General features: G+C 35.9%; 2 protein-coding genes across 4 annotated transcripts in view; one reads left to right on the top strand and one right to left on the bottom strand.

Moving 5' to 3' along the window:
- LOC127959948 (WD repeat, SAM and U-box domain-containing protein 1) overlaps positions 1-18,017 on the bottom strand; it is a 173,511-nt gene that overhangs the window by 81,902 nt on the left and 73,592 nt on the right. The window lies entirely within an intron of this gene.
- Positions 408-18,017, top strand: part of LOC127959942 (protein TANC1) — a 77,710-nt gene continuing 60,100 nt past the window's right edge. For all 3 annotated transcript variants that reach the window (XM_052559437.1, XM_052559438.1, XM_052559439.1), the window contains exons 1-2: positions 408-566; positions 9,269-9,367. In XM_052559437.1, coding sequence (XP_052415397.1) covers positions 9,304-9,367 — 64 coding nt within the window. In that variant the 5' untranslated portion in view covers positions 408-566; positions 9,269-9,303. The remainder of the gene's footprint in view (positions 567-9,268; positions 9,368-18,017) is intronic.

Consider the following 18,017-nt stretch of genomic DNA (forward strand, 5'->3'; position numbering starts at 1 on the left):
TTGAAAATGAGACAAACCAAATACTGCCACAAAATGTCAAATTCAACAGATCCATTGGTGTTTAGTTTTTTTCTTTTTACTTAATTTTTAGATTACATCTTTAGATTATTTTGATAAATCAAATAAAAAAAGCAAATATGAACACATTTTAAAGTATTCTTATTTATTTTTTTAATGTAATATTCTTTTTATAATTTTGTTTTTCCCCACCAAAAATTATGTCACTTCCTGGAGGATGATGTAGCCTAATTGTTAATTAAAAATGAATATATATATATATTTTTAAAAAATTTTAATGGAATAGGAGATTCAGGATTTATGGGAAATATACAAAAATATACATTTCCCAAAAAAAAAAAAAAAAGTATTTTACTGTCCATGTGAACAGACTTTTCTCAGTCAAAGCGCTGTTTTTTTCAGTCTTTCTGAGGGAATCGCGAGAGGGAGGAGCTGATGGAGCGCGCGCCCTCTCTCTATCACTCGCTCCCTCACTCCAGTTCTAAACTTCTACTGGACGGGAAACGTGTGTATCAGGCAGATACTGAGCGGTATCTCTCTTAAAACAGGTACGTTTTCTACAAGCTTTAATTCTGACATAGTTTGTCGATGAAACAACGTAATAACCTTTGCAAGTTTTGGTATTTTGTAGTTGCTACAGAGAGGCGCGTTCGTGTGACTGATGTATCAAACATGCGTGTTTACAGAGTATGTTGCCAGTTGCGTTATTTTTTTCACAGTTGTTTTATTAGTGGCCTTAGGACATATATTTACCTTTTCAGACTCAACATTAATGATTGAGTGCTCTGTCATACTGTGATATTTCAGTTGTCACGTGCAACACATATCAAAATATGTACACAAAATCTGTATTTTGCAATCTTGATTCATATTTGCCTTTCTATTATTAGTCAACCAAGCCAGTACTATTTTCTGTTTTGCACACAAAGTATGTAACAGCCGCTTGAATTTTATTTAGCCACAATACTTCACTAGACTTGAGTTAGGCATCACATGTGGATTTTGTGCTGCAAATACTTACAGTCAGGAACTTTGGACCTTTAACTCAACACTTAAAGCCTGAGATTTTTTCTCCTCTTTATACACATGCATATTTTAGGAAAAAAATGTGAGGTAACCAAGACTTTCCAGCTAGGGTCATGAGCCAACTGACACTGAACAGGTGTACACACAAACACCATGCACACACGTTACACTAGATTTGACAAAGTAATGGAATGTGTTTGTTCCTGCATTTGTAAAGGTCAGCTGAACCAAGACTGTGGCCATTCCTCCATGACTGCTTGTCATTAAACTCTTGCATTTCTTGTCTGCTTTCCACACTGTACCCTGAAGCCTCTTGATTCATTTAGTTAATGTTTTCAATTCAGTAGACATCTGTTATTGCTGCCCTCAGCCAGAAAGTAATCAGATCACTTGCGGTAAGCAGAAAAGGATTTCATTTTTAAAGCTTACTGCTATTGTTCTGATCACTGAATCTGTTGTTGCGTGCTCTGTTGAACCCTATCAAATTATATTGAATTTTGCAAATGCAAGAGCATGGACTACATGCTCGTGAAAGAAGATATTGTCCTTATCCTGCTGCTTAATCCTTATGGTTTCTATAGTGTCTCGTACTTCCTCTGTGAACATTCCAAGTTTCCATAACAGTGGAGGGGTCGCAATACTTGAGATAATTTGTGCCATCTTCAGGTCGGACAACATAACTGTTGCTTGATGAAGCATATGACTGAACTGGTTATGAAGCCATTGCTTCACAATAGATTGCAACGGTCAGTTTTCCGGAAGTAAGAATTTTTAGTTTTTCTGTTTCCTCTATAGGGAACAAACTTCTGTTTTTGCATTGGCTATACAACATGAATTGATGCTTGTCACTGTAAGTTAAGTTAATTGATTTTCTATGGAATCAGTCGACTCAAATCTATAGACTGGCTCTGACCTTTGGCAACTAGCATCAACTTCTCCAGACTTTAAATCTGTGGAAAATCAGGGCAAAAATCCTATACTGTATTCCAGCCTTAAGAGACTATAGATACATTGACATCCATTTGATAAGAGGCTTCATAATGAATCTGGATTTGTGTTCATCCCCATGAATGCAATATTTTATTTGATTTTTTAATATTTGTTACTTGAGCTGAACGTGAACTAGTCTAGATGTTGCAATGTGCTTAAATGACACTTCATTATGAATCTATATCTGATCGACTTGAATGCCTTGTTGCTTGATTTTATTGTTCTGTTTAAGTTTTTTTTTTTTTTTTTTGGTGATTGACTTTGTAACTTAAAAAAAAAGATAGAAAAAATATATTATATTATATTATATTATATAAGAATTTCTACTAAAACATAATGGGAGCTTAATGGGAACAGCGGTGTGCCATTAAGACTTTTTGAACAGCCAGCCTTTTTTTATTTAATAATGTATACCTTAATTGAAATTCTTTTGCCATTTAAAATAAAATTTAATATTTTATTTGAATATAACTTTTTGTACTGAAACCAATATCTTGTGCACTAAAAATGTCAAAACCAATTTTGTGAGCTTAATAGGTACGTTTACCCTAGTAGCCAGAGGGTAAATAAGGATATAAAAAACCACACGCACAAAAAATAAGAATAATATCAAATCTAAAGACAGAAATAAAAGATAACAAAGTTACATAAAAAAAGCTATATAAGCTAAATTTATCAAACATAAATGTAAACTTAATTTTAAAGGCAGTTCAACAATACAACAATATTACGGTTTTAAAATAAGAAGGCTGTACAATTTGAGTTAATATTTGTAAAAAAAAAAAATAACAAAGACGCGGCATAAATTTCATAATAATTTCGATATTATTTTTAGCTCGTCAACATATTAGTTACAGAATTTTTTTTGTTAACGAATATTTTTCGTCTTCGCTAAGTAAATTAATAATGATAAGAACATAACATCATTGCTGAACTGTGGTGAACATGCATCACTGGATGTCTTCCACAGTTCCTCAGAAGCCTGTGACTTACAAAGTCGTAATAAAAAAAAGAATCTTGAGAATTCTGGAAGCTGAAGAGAGAGTACCACAGAAGTAGTTCTGACTGGAAAATTCATAAAATCCTAATTTAATCAGCATAATTATTCCCTCTGTGAGTTCCAGAAGCTATTGAGTAAGTGATCACACGCTCTCCCTGTTATAGTATTTGTTTGGACGTCGTGAACACTAGCTTTCCATCTCCCTGTCAACACTTTCAGAGCATTTCCCATGTTTACTCATTAATGAAAGTACAGGCTTGCACGGTCCTGCTGTTCCTTGAGTCACTCTAGTGTTTTTATGGCAGACTAATGGTTTAATTGGCTGTGTTTAACTCAGCGGGAGAGAATGAGCTAATGTTTGACCTGAAAAGAGCTGGAGTGAAAGGCCGGGCTGGTTAATGTCCAGTGTCTATAGGTTTCGTGAAATGAAGTGTGGATTGTTACACTCACTGCCATCCAGAAAGATTCAAAGAGACACTTTTGAATATTATTCGCTTTTTTGTCAACACACAGTATGTCGATGGCAAGATTTAACTTTGGTTTGTGGCTGTATTGAAGTGGGTTCTGAAATAGGGAAAAGCTGCCTCACAGTGTTTAATGTACTTCAGATGTCGAAATTACCAGAGAATCAGTTATAGATCATCAGATCTACTCTGTAAGTTTCATTGGTCTACGCATTTCATCAGGGTGATCCACCATGATGTCATGTTGGGTAGAATGGAAAAAACAGATGTCATGGTAGTTCAGGGAATAGATTGTCTCCTCATTTGTGTTACACACCTCTGTGGTCACTTGAGCCTTGAAATTATGGTCACTGTTCTTGTACATTTCATCTGAAAGTTTCTAGGTTAATCTTGTGAAATCTTTAAAGAAATGTTAAGATCACTTTTGACCCCAAACCCAAATAAAAAACAAATCATATTTTACATAAAGAGAATGTATACGGGACAATTATTTATTAAGAACCTTTGAATGATATACCTTGTCACTTTTTAGGACAACTAAGCACATTTCCCCCCTTGCTATTATAGTAATACCTCTGGTATTGTCTTTTTGCAGTTATTAATCAATAAAATCGTTTCATTTGAAATATAATAAATATTTTATAGATAGATTGAAGTACAACAAATGCTACCAATGTATACAAAATATACCCAACATAGATAAAATAATAATTATAATAATAATGTCACATGAAAGAAACTTTTAGGATGCTGATAAATGACTGTATTTATAATTCTATTATACTTGGTTTAAAAAGAAAATTGGCAAAGCACTAAAAACTAATACTAAAGTATTCTTAAAGTGTTAAATATTTGCCATAAGCTATTGTTATGTCTTTAAATTGGCGCTGAATAAATCTTAAAATAGACAGAAATATCTATCTGCTGTTATATATTCAATAATAAATAAATAGATTTATTAATATTATCATATAAAAAGTACAATATATTAAAAAAAAAATGCAGCTGTCAGCTGATGACTGATATGATTTAAATGTCAAAATATTTCCATTTTGTTTGTTTTTGATTGATTTTGGAGTAAATTATGACCTGCACACCTCCTGGTGAGATTCACCCTCTCACTCTGACACGTGTGTGCTAGAACTCTACTGCTGGAAGATCACAGAAACTAGTTCTTGCATAACTGCTCACAAAACCAGTAACCTTCTGTCTAAAAATCTGCTCTTGTTAGGCCTGAAAAGCTTGACAGCTTTTGATGTGAGGGCTGCACATTTGTTTAAGACCCCCCATGTGTCATATGTCTTATTCAAATGGTTAAGTGGGGAGGAGATTTAGGCCAGATTGTCCATAAAAGGAAACAAGGCCATTTTCCCTTAGGTTTCATCCATAAAACCTATTTAGAAAAGATGTCCTCATTTCCCGCTCACTGAACGAGCACCGTCAATTCTGAATTCCCTAAGACGAGTCGTTCATTTGTGCTGCGATTGTATTTCTGAATGTGTCATTTGAATGAAAAATTCCCATTCAGCTGTTTTATATTTTCATATACTATAGCACTTAAACTCTGCAGCGTTATGAGACTAAATGTACTGCAGCGTTTTCCTGAATACATGGTTTTCTTTTGTTTCCCATACTTTTTTTAGTCATGTTTTGCTTTCATCCCTCAGCATTCACCCCAGTCGCCACCTTATTTCTTGTCGTTCTTAATTTTCCCCTCCATCCTCTGATAAATCTCAGCTTTCATCCATTTAAACTCCCATTTAGGCTGCAGACACGGCCCACAGAAACCTGCCTATTACTAGAAAGTACAACTTAAAACGTTATTCACGGTGGAGGGCCAGCGGTGGTCAAACCAGAGCTTTCCAGTTGCTTGGTTCCAACTCCGGCAAACATACTATGGTGAAGCTTTAATGCACTTTTCTGGAGTCTGTAATTTGATTTTCAGCCACGTGCATGGATGATTTGCTCTGGTCTTTTTTAGCTTCTCAAACAGAAATCGGTGACTTTAAAAGTAGAACGACCATTATTGATATCACTTGTGACGGTGAATTGACTAACCAATATGCAATATCTATAAAAACGCTATCATTAGTACAAAATTAGAGGATTTTTGTAATCTTTTTTGTATTAAGGGAAAAGAAAACCGACTTAAGAAGATATAAATGTTTCTTAGTGAAGTTAACTTGTTTTATAGAGTTCTGCCTGTATGTGCTTTGTCTCTGTAAGGCAAAGGCCTGTTATCCCTATATCCAGCACCATCCAGATGGAGTTAGTTATGTGACATCACCTCTGTGACATCAGTATCTCTGCAAATCTGTACAGTTTGTGGCTTGACAAGCCAGGCGTTATGAATTCCATTTTGCACATATGTGTGTGACACTGCTTCATGTTCCTGGGGTGCACATGTGCCAGTGTATATGAAAGGGAATTATGGCTGATGAGAAAATGAGATAGTCTTTGGATGGGCACAATTTCTGTGATGTGTTTTTCATGATGTCATTTAGGCTTGTGTTTCTAAACCATGTCTCTGAATGACAGGATGTGGCTCCTTTCAAATCCAGGCAATTAGTATCAAATCCGTTGAACCAGTGCTGCCTTTTAGGCTTGGCGAAAATTCATTTTAACATTTAACAGAACACAAACTAATCAGTCCCAGAGTTTGTCTCCAAAACTGTTACAAATTATAGTACAGCTGAGATGCATCACTTATAAGGCATAATGTGCTTCTTTAATACCCTTGTATGGTTTTATTTCCTCTCATTTGTTGTTCTTTTTTATTTGATTGCTACTGGTTGGCTGTGGCCAGCAGTCCTGACTCCTGTGGCTGAATCAGCTATATTTGTTGCGCTGTATAAAAGAGCTGATGGTGACCGTTTTTAAGCCCAAACCAACAGTCAGACCCATGTCTTAATAACTCCCAAGTCAATTTTCCACAAAAATATATTGCATGCTGCCTAGAGCTACTCAGTTTCCTTTTTTTTCTGTAGTGTTCCAAAAAAAGGATTGTTTAGCCAGAAAACAAAGTATTAGTGAATCCATCACTCATTTGGGCTTTTCAACAACATGGTTCAAAAGCTTAAAAATGACCCTGGGTTAATGTCTCATTCTGTTCATACTTTACCCTGGGTTATTATTTAAATCATTAGTTATAAATTAATCTCAGGTTTTGACACACTGTATCACTGTTTCTGTTTGAAAATATATTATTTGAATATTTATTAGGTCGCAAGGCTCTACGCACACTTCGGCAATAGAATCGACCTTAAGGTAGTGTGTGTGTGTATTCCATAGAGAGTAGTGAAACCATCAAGTGCTCAGTCAAACTCTATCTCTCTATCTCTCTATCTATCTATCTCTAGTCTCTAACTCAAATAATGGTGAAATAGCATCTAACAATTATTTATTCGCTTAGCATTTCTACTCTCATTGTAAAAAGTTGGGATAAAAGTATTGAGTGGATTATACAGATTTATTAGATGCCATTTAATGCATTTGGTATTGCTATTTTTCACTTTAATGATTTATTGACATTTTCCTCAGACTTGGAAGTTAGATTTTTATGACTACAAAACTATGCTGTACAATAGGGATGGGCGAATCGATTCTGAAGTATCGATAAATCAATACTGATGCGAGTAACGAAAGTATCGATACTCAAATAAAAAATATAGATACTAAGGTATTTTTATTTACCAGTAATTTTTTTATTTAATAAAAAAAAAAAATGCATACAATTAGGGCTGCACAATGTGTCGTTTAAGCATCGATATCGTGATGTACGAATCCACGATAGTCACATCGCAGGATGTGCGATGTAGGCTGTCGTAGTTGCTGCTCCCCGGCCCTTGACGAATGTGATTTGCGGAGAGCGAGATATTAATCAATTGACACGATGGTGTCGATGTTTAAAGCATTTAAAATGAGAAGGTAAATCTGCTCACCCCATTTTTGTTTGTAAGAAATTTTTTTTATTAGATTTCATATCGCAATATATATTGCAGAAAAATAAAATATCGCAATGTAATTTTTTCCCAATATCGTGCAACCCTTCATACAATATCCATTAAATTTGACAAATAACCAATGTTAGCGAATAATTGTGTGGGAGGGATTTTCCTGCTTATCTGAACACATGCAAATGTTGCAAGACAGATTGCTAACTTGTAACTTGTTGTTTCAATGTGTTTCACACTCTGTAGCTTTTACACTGTAATATGGTGGGTAGGGCTTTGCAAAAAATCGAATGAGTTTTTTATGCGCATCTCGTCAGTAAAGGCACTCCTGTGATTAGTAGTATATCTCCAGCACGTGCAATCAGATCACGATTGCCAGGCTTTCAAAACAAAACCTGCCCAATTCTCAAAACAAGCCTAATCACGTTTCTTGGCGATAAAATAATTTTTTTTTGGCGGAGTTCCCTTGGTAAAATTTGCATTTTAGGGGCTAAACATCACGTTATTGGTATTGCGGTCGTATCGACCCACAGACATGAAAAACAACCGCAGACTTGGCAACACTGGTTGGCCTTTACTACACAGAGCTCACATAGTTCATACATAGTTCACTGAAAATCCACACAAAATCGATTTCAAAATCACATAAAATATTTTGCACAGCCCTAATGGTGAGCATCACCAGTTATAGTTTAAAATTGATTGCCGTTTCACAAATGCAAGTGTGAAACATTGTTCAGTGTGTAAATTAAATGACAATTTCTTTTTTGTTTAGTTCATAATTTTTTCATCCAGATGTCAGACAGACTTCATGGTATCATATGCAGATCTTCTCCAATCATTTAGTGTTCTTAAACCTCGCCCCTGCAAACTCTCATTCATGTGCCTCTAATTTTAAGTGCCACGCCTCAAAATCCAATGAAAAATGAATGCACAGAGCCAAGTCCTCACCCTTCATTTTTTTCTTTTTCAGTAATCTGTTTCAGTTGGATGTGCACACCAATATGGAAAATATCTGTCAACTTCCAATTCTATGCTACTTTTTGGAAGTTCAGTGTAGTGTGCAATGCCTTGATCCACTGAGTAGTAGTTTAGTTTTGATAGTTAAACATCTTCAGCTGGTTTCCAACAGAACCCTGAAATGAACACTCTTTTTGTGTCTCTTGTGAGCAAATATCCAGCTCTGATCTGTCTGTCACTGTGAGATCAGCCTGCAGGCCTGGATACCCAGATAAGCAGACAGGTCCATTGAACTATTTTTGAACAAAGTGGAGGTTTGGTAGATGGATTGGTATTTCCTGCTATTGTCTGAAAGACGTGTCAGGGTGGTTGGACACATCCATTGGACTCATGAAGGACAGTGGCACACTAGTTTCCCTCTTATTTTGAGTGGTTTATAACAACTGGTCTGTCCTTGCCTACTAAGGTCTTTCAGTTTTTCTTCAGTTTAAGCTGTTAAATGTATTTTTATTTCACATTTAATGGATTATGTGAGTGGCGTGCAACAGTTTACAGTGTGTGGGTACCGCTGGCAATCACTGTTTCTTTCTTTATTTGTTTATATGCCTAAGACCAGGCAGCAGAGCATTAATTAGATGTGGAATGTGGGAATTTCATCAAACAATTCCTCCCGTCATGAGGTGGCAACTCACACAAACATAAAATGAATAGGGAGTTTTGTTTTTCATTGTGTTGTCAAGTTGTTGGTGACTTGTTTAAATTACTTGTCCAAAGCATTGAGGTATTATTGACCAGATCTTTTTTCTTGATCAGTTGGTAACAGTGTGCTCTTCTTCAATAAATGTCTTTCTCTGCAGGAACAAAGGACTGTAGTAAAAGTGGGAACTGTACCATGTTTAAGGGAGTGCTGAAGAAAGGGCGAGAGGGAGGAGGAAGAACTGGCAAAAGAGACGCAGGTAAGCTGCTTTATTCCCAGAAGGAAGGAAAATTATATGAATAAACTGTTGCTGAAACCTTTTGAACTGTACTTTGCTATTAGCTGTTGTGTGTATGCTTAATTTAATTGGGGGCTTACGGCCTTCAAAGAGATTTATAGAGCTGGCTGGGATTTTATTTTTTCTTTATTCCAGCTCAGGCTGTGACTTTTATCTGAAATGATAAATTCACAATCGTATTAAATTATTTTAATTAATTAATTATCACGATAAATGTCAAATCTTTATTTATTTAAAGGTAAAAGCCAGATTTTTGCTCCAAAGTGAAAGTTTTAGAAACTAATACATTTTCAAAATAAATATAAAAATAAAAATTATATAGAAAAGTGTTTCCAAACACTGGATTTAAAATGACTTGGTGGAAGAAAGAGTTCTGAGTCTGCCATGTTAATCCGTTCTAGGTGTTAACTCTCAGGAGGACACCTTTCTGTCTCCATAGTGTTGTTGTGAAAACAGTTATCTAAAAGTTACATAACAAATTATTGGTCGCTTTATAAATAGTAAAAGAATAGCACATCTCCTAATAATTATTTGTGAATAAATCGGTTTTTACCGATGCAGATCTGTTAGTAACGATGCATTGCGATGCAAATACCAACTGTATCTGTTGCACGACGCATCGCATCGTAAGCTTTTATGCCGATGCACCAATGCAAATCGGTGAATCTTACCATCCCTAATACACACACTCACAAAAATGTTTAATTTATTTATATTTAATTTATGTGTGTGTGTTTATGTGTAATATTTTTATATGGAACACAAAAGAAAGAATTTTGAATAATGAATTGAGATTGAAACTAGGGCTGGGCATTCATATTGTGTATTCAGGCGATAATGAATGCAATATTGCTTTGCTTGTCAGTGATCTACGGCTCTGTCTATTAAATGCCGCTCCATTTGAAAGCAGGTGATGGTGATTTAGCGGTAATCACGGAACCAGATTTACTGACTAGATGCGCATGATCATATCATTAGATATATCGCCCAGCCCTAATTGAAAATCTAAAAAAGCATGCAGAATCATTATGAAAATAAACAAGTAGTCCATATGACTAGTATGCTATATTACATATCGTCTAAAGCCTTATAATACTTGCTTGATAAATATGCCGAACTTTTGTCTTTTCACTGAAAATTCTACTTTCTGGTGGGCTGCTGTGAGGATTCAGATTCATAAATGAATTATGAAGCAATCAGTTTACTGAAGAAAACTTTCCAAACTTGGATGTCAGGAATCGCAAACTTTACTTTTCTTGTTAATGCATCCAGGAAAGCTAAGGGAAGAACTCAGTTCTTTATTATTATTTTATAAAATAATGGCATACGTTTTGGTCTGGTCATCACATCACTTCAGAAGACTCAAAATATAAATAATGTGGACTACTTTTATGGCACATCTTTGTGTAATTTTTTAGCTTCATTGAGCCAATTCTCCATTCACTTTCATTATATTAAGACAAGGGACCAGCATATTCTTCCAAAATGTAATTATGTTCCACAAATGAGCCATAGAAAGACATGTAAATAACTGACTTTTAAAATTTGTGTGAATATGCCTTTGAAAGTCTCTGCGCTTTCTCACTTATGTCACTCTCTTGAAACGTCAACCACTGCAACAAATAATTAACTTCATGTCACGTTACCATGACACCCAGTTCCACAAGATCACCCTTGTATCCTCTCAGCTCAGCTTCTTGCTGAATTCAGCACCATCGCTGGCCCGATACCTCTCTCCCAAAGGAGCCTCTCAATGGAGCTGTGTTCCAATTAACCTCATTCATCTCTGCTCCACTCACTCACTCACTTAAGTATGTCAAGACCAGTTTGAGAACTGCCAAACAAACACTACCTGACCCACATACAAGAAACTTTTCATCTGCTAATCTAACTCACTGTCTTCTTCCTAAGTCAAAAGACTGCAAATAAATCATTTCCCTTGTATATCCTCCTCTCTTAAATGTAGCTGATTGTCACTTTGTTCATTCTCTGATGTGCAAATCTGCTCTACTAACATCGTTGAACTCCCTGCGGTTTTCATGCTGACAGCCGACGAAGTCTCTGTTGGTTAGAGACAACACTTGTGTGTCCTCTAAGAGACATATTGCTCATGAAGTATTTACGACACCTTATGTTAGCTGCAGGGAGATGGAGAGAGTTCTCCAGCACACATGACAGATCAGAAGCCACTCTTACACTCTACAGTGCTACTTTTTGTGGCTGATAATCTGCCTGGAAGCTCTGTTCTCAGTTGCAAAAGTAATAAAGAGCACCAGATACACCAGTAGTGAGGTCATGAGGAACCTTTCTGGTGTCAAATATGACCATTTTTGTTCAGTCAGATCCTTTGCCATTAGCGTTTGAGGAAACTGGATTTCAGAAATCTGCATACATGTGATTATGTACAGTTTTTCTCAAAAGACACATTTCCTAGAAGCTACTGTTTAACATATATTTTTAAATACAACATCTCGATTTTACAAACTTTTAAGACAAAATCAAACGCTGTTTGAAACTAATTTATCTTTAATGTAAATTAAACTTTGCCTTCAAATGACATGGGTACCAGCCTCTTGTGTACTACTGCACCATGCAAAAGTTTGGGGATGTTTTTTACTTAAAAAGAAAAATATAATTGATTTTGAAAGAAGTCTCTTATGCAGCATTTATTTAATTTGAAATACTGATTTATTTGATCAAACCAAGTCATTAGAACTCATTATGATATGCTAATTCAGTGCTTATGAAATATTGAAAAGCCACTGTGTCTAATGTTTTCAAAAACATCCAACCACGGCGAGAAACATTTTTCTGCTCATACTGATGTTTTTATGTATACCTTTCATGGTCAACTAAAGTGGGACCGATCTCATCACAAACCAACAATCTCACTGGCCTACGTCCCCCTCCTCTTCCTCCTCCATTTTGGTCCTTTTTCCTCTAATTTAAGCACTTTATTCCATTGTTTGTATCGATTTTGACTGGTGTAAGAACAATTTTGCACATTGAGAGCTTGGTGTGAAATGCTGACATTATGTGTAGTGTTTCGTGGAAATAAAAAATGTCAATTTTTTTTCTCTCTCACTCCTTTTTTTGTGGATTTGAACTCTTTAATCCCTAAGAAACATACTTTGGTGGGGATATCTGCTTTCATGGATTGACCCTTTTTCATGTGGAATGTCAGATTGAAGTATTCTCCTGCCTTTGAACTGAGGCATTTTAAAGGTTGGATCACAAAGGATTTAGCTTTAAAAACAGGGTCTGTTTGATGCTGGGTTACTGTGCAGGGTGATGCAGCATGACTCTGGCCTGAGATGTTGAGTTTACAACGTGTGTGTTTTTACTTTCCTCAGGTATATATCTCTAGGAGTAGAGTGACATTTAGAAAGATGATCCATCTGCATTGTGTGTGTGTGTGTGTGTGTCAGAGTAAGGTTCATGTTTTGAGGCCAGTTGTGTGTGTGTGAGTGTGCGCACATGTTTCTGAAGGGTTCTCTTGTGTTATCTCAGCTGCCCTAGTGTCCAGTTTCTCCTTACTCAGCAGGGGCTCCTCATGTTATTTTGCAGAGTCAGGTTGTTTCTAAAGACACACAAGATTATTGTCTGTCCATCTATTAAAAACACACTTGCAAGATTTTAATTGTGAATTTAAATGAAGTAGTTTTATGTAGCAAAGTTTGTTCAGTAAATACTCTCTCAATTATTGCAAACCCAAAAATTGTAATTGTGGTATTTTCTCTCCTGTATTCCAAATGTGTATGACTTGCTTCCTTTTGTGGAACTTAAAAGGAGTTCATTTCCAGATCGTCCAGGCTGCTCTTTTCCATACAAGGAAAGTGAACAGGAATGTATGATGTTAAGCTCTGAAATGGACACACAATCTCCATAAAACCAGTCCATATGACTTCTGTGTTCTATAAGTTTTGTGCAGTCATGCATTACCATTCAAACATTTGGGCTCAGTAAGATTTTTATGCACATACATTATTCCAGTCTTCAGTGTCACATGATCCTTCAGAAATCATTCTAATATGCTGATTTACTGCTCGGGTAACTTTTTTTTCTTTCTTATTTTTTCATGTTTCTTTAACGGCATTTATTTGAAATGAAAATCTTTCAGATCTATCATTATAAATGTGTTTGTCACTTTAAATCATATTATTGTGTGCTTTTTTTTTAAATAAAATTGTTCAGAATCTTTCTCACTTCAAAGTCTTGAAATTTAGCCCTCAACTGTAATTTTTTATTTTCTTGTTTGAAACTTGTAGCAAAATGTAAACCTTTTGGTCATTTCCCCAGATCTTAAACCATAAAAATAGGCCAGTCAAAATATAATTTGCCCTTTTTTAAGTTGATTTGATAAATGTTAACTAATTAAAAGCTGCTCCTGGAGCATAATACTTGGTAATGATCTTCTCTGTGATTGTATGTTTGAATTCCAGTAACACAAGGCCTAATCTCATGACCGGAAACAGAGCTGGTCACACTCTCAGATGAGTGAGCTAAACATGGATCACACTCTTTGAAATGCCTAAGAGGTTCCAGCGCTGATCAGTCAGCTTATGTGCTAATCTGACAGATATACCATGGCCTGTGTGTCAGGTAACACAACAGGCATGTGCTATAGTGTCAAGAGTTCTGGAGTCAGCAACCTTTAGAATTCTACCATAGGAAGAGAATCAGGATATAGGAAATGTTGAACATTTTGGGGGCAAGAGATAAAAGTGAGGCTAAATTACAAAAGGATGCGGAGTCATGTTACAGGTAAAGTTGCTGTAAGTTAGGGATGATTGATTTTATCTGGCTAGTAACTCCAAGATGATTTCGTCCATTTGTGGTTTTGCATGTTTTGATTACAAACAAATACACTTGTCAACCGTTTCTTTCTCCTTAAGAGTCTGCATTATATTAGTCATAACTTTTAGTCATCATTTTATTTTAATTAGTGACCTAATTAGACCAAATTCTTCAAGATTCCTTATTTTTGTCATTTCCAAAAAAAAAAAAAAAGTTTATCTTCAGGTTTAAACTTTTTAAATCCTTAATTTTCGACATGGAAACTGAAGACTTAAAAACATTATTGCACATTGTCTTATGCTCCCCTAGACATTTATTTGATCAAAATGCAGTAAAAAGTGTAAAACATCATTGCCATTTTAATTCTCAGCTGCCGTTATTCCAGTCTTCAGTGTCACATCAGAGGAATCATCCTAATATGTTAATTTGGTGCTCAAGAAACATTTCTTATTATTATCAATGTTGAAAACAGCTGCTTAATATGTTTGTGGAAACCTTGACGAATGAGTGAAACGTTCAGAGAACTGCATTTATTTGAAATGGGATTTGTTTCCCTTCCTTCCTCGTTATTGTCAACCTACATCTGTCCTTGCCTGTGGTGTTTTTTTTTTTTTTTACTTCCTGTTTGTGTGAAGAATAGTTGGTACCCTCTGAGGTTAAGGTTTATTGTCTTTGTTTTCCTCTGCTGTGCGTTTCTATCCCTATCCATGTGTTCTTTCACTTAATTTCCTTCAGAAGTTGAGTAGTCGTTACTTCAGTCATTGGCTTTCTCTGATGGTGTTGCTGAACTCCAGTGTACCTGATTTATGCCACATTCTTATGATAATCCCAAAACGCCAGCATACTTGATTTACTCCACATGTACATTAAGAGTCCATTTACAGCAGTATGAATGTTTTTTTCTCTCTGGTTTGGTCTGTCCACATTTGACTAAATATAGGATTCAGCAAATCCTCCGTCCAGCTCCAAACCCTAATTTCGACTGAATTTATATTCTGATAAATATTTGATGTCTGATGAATGGAGCCTCTGGTTGGTAATTTGGTCAGGCCTCAGTGTTATGAATGCAGGGCTATAATTATATCAGAGCTCTCTGGAGTAGACTGTCATTAGTCAGACTTGATTTGCTGGGCTGTGTTAAGAGGCGACTGACCACAAATCTGCAATAAAAGGGAAGAAAGCCATGCCAGCACATTTTCCACCCTATGGCCAATGTCACATATAACCTTACTGGAGTGAAACCTTACCCTGTGGTCAAGTATCATTTGAATCCTGAAAATAATTTCCTTTTTAAAAAAAAATGCAAACAAAATTGCTACAAGTGAAACCTTTTCTGTAGTATATTTCTAGTATATTTCTGTAGAGTTATTAGCAAAGATATGCTGGAAAAATATAAAAAAAATATTATAAATATTTTAATAATATTTTAATATACTAAAAGTATGTATTTCAAAAATAGTATTTTTAGACTTTCTGCTTCAAATTTTAGGTTTAATTCAATTTGTTACTTTTTAATACAATTTGTTTTACTTTGCTTCTGCGCTAGGGCTGAAACGATTAGTCGACATTATTGACAATGTCGACAATAAAAAAAATTAAGCTACTGTAAGTATGTTTTGTTATTAGTTTAAGTATTTGCTATTGACTGTTCAGATACTGAGTTTTGTGCTTACACGTGTGTGTGTGTGTGTGTGTGTGAGAGAGTGAGAGAGAGAGAGGGAGAGAGAGAGAGAGAGAGACAGGCTAGTGGAGTCAGCTGTCTTTACCGTCCGTGGCTTGTGTATTAATTTTTATTAAAAACATATTTTTATTCCCTGGCTTTTGACTCACCATGAGAGCTGTTGTGGTCTTCGTTGACGCTGTTACTATTGATGCTATTTTATTTGTTGTTTGTTTTTTGTTTTATATTTTGATCTCTGTAAAGCACTTTGGTAACCTTGCTGTTTGTTTAAATTGTGCTATATAAATAAAGTGGATTGGATTGTTTACTGCAAACTAGGGCTGCAACTAACGATTATTTTGATAATCGATTAATCTGTCGATTATTTTTACGATTAATCGGTTTATGTACTTATATTTTAGTTTTTTCCATTTTTTCCCCAAGTAAATTATTAATAAAGGGTCTTTATCATTCAGCATAGATTTTTAAGAGATTTTAACCATTTTGCATTGTCATATCCTCATCAAAAATATACCTGGAGTTGTTTTATTATGTTAGTAATCCTTTGTCGAACTCTTCTGCAATCAAAACACTGATCCATACTCTAGCAAAATTCACAAGGAGATTTCAAATATTGTTTTCACCATGGCAGTCCTTAGAGCTCCTAAAGTAGTTTAACATCCCAAACAAAGCTTAAGGAATCTTTGAGAACATATTTTCACGAAGTATAAGGATAAAACAAAATAAAATTGCAGTGCATTGTATTTTATTATTTACTGGGAAAAAGCTTTATAGCTTATGCTGTGAAATTGTAAACAATCCTTCGAAAAAAAGTGCCAATGGCATGAAACCTGAATGGAACTCACAATTTAAAGTAAAATCCATCAGAAGGTTGTCCAGAAAAAAAAATTGGGACACACACAAAAAACCTGCTGTGTGAAAAAGAGCAGTGAATACTTAGAAAAGAAGTGCATTTTAAATCTACTCAAACATTTACCTCTCTCATTCAGTCATAATTAGGCTGCAAGTCTGAATTATGAACTGGTAAACGACAAACTGATCACATAACATGTTTGTAAAGCTTTAAATGTTAACTGTTAAAAAGCAATGTTATCAGCTTTTACGACTAAACATTTGCAAACAACCTTGTACTGGAGAATCTGCACAAATAAAATTATTAGGGGCCGTTCACATATCGCACCTAAAAACGCGTGGAAAACGCTAGTCGCGCCGCTTTCTCCTTCTTTCCAAAACGCTCGGGCAGAAGCGCCCCTGAGGCGTCTGCCTTTGCTAAGCAACCATGACGTGCTCTCTCCATGACGTGCCCTCTCCACACTGCACATGAAGACCCGGAAATTTCAGCAAAGGATAAATGGATGCGGTGTGGACGCGCCTGGAAAAACGGGCGCATCGCACCGCGTGCGTGTCGCGACCGCGTCGCTTCCATTATGAGAGTGCATACTGCGCGCCTACATAGGAAATAACGAACTTGAGCACGCAAAAGACACGATATGTGAACGGCCCCTTAAACAGTTCAGTAGTGCAGAGTTTACAGGTTACTCTTCATTTTAAAGGCTCAAAGTAAAGTACTCCCACTTCCCGCTGAATGCTGCAGAGACGCTGTTCGGGAAGCACGTGACATAAAACGAGGCCAGCTATTGGCTATTCGCTACTTCACCTGCTGTACTGGCTGAGTAAAACCTCCGGTGGCTCATTACTGCCACACTTTGGTCACCGCAGATTTGAAATATGCACGAAATGAGCCGCTTATGGCAAATAAAATTTATTTAGCGACGAATCGATTACTAAATTAGTTGACAACTATTTTAATAATCGATTTTAATCGATTAAATCGATTTGTTGTTTCAGCTCTACTGCAAACACATGAGCTTCATCACTGTGTCTGTCACACCACTCTGTTCCCCTTTTGGGCTTGAACTGATGGTAAAAGGACATCATTAACTGTCTTACATTTATTTTGAAAGATGAAGCTTGCCATTATGGAAAGGGGCGTTAAATTTCTGAGTGCTTGTGGTGTTCGACCAATCACAATCCCCTGGGTCAGTTAGCCAATCAGAGCAGACTGCGCTTATCTGAAGGAGGGACTTTGTGGAAAATGGCTCGTTTGAGAGTGACAGGGCATAGAGGACCTAC

Source organism: Carassius gibelio, chromosome B6 (assembly GCF_023724105.1).
Source record: "Carassius gibelio isolate Cgi1373 ecotype wild population from Czech Republic chromosome B6, carGib1.2-hapl.c, whole genome shotgun sequence".
Lineage (NCBI taxonomy): Eukaryota > Metazoa > Chordata > Actinopteri > Cypriniformes > Cyprinidae > Carassius > Carassius gibelio.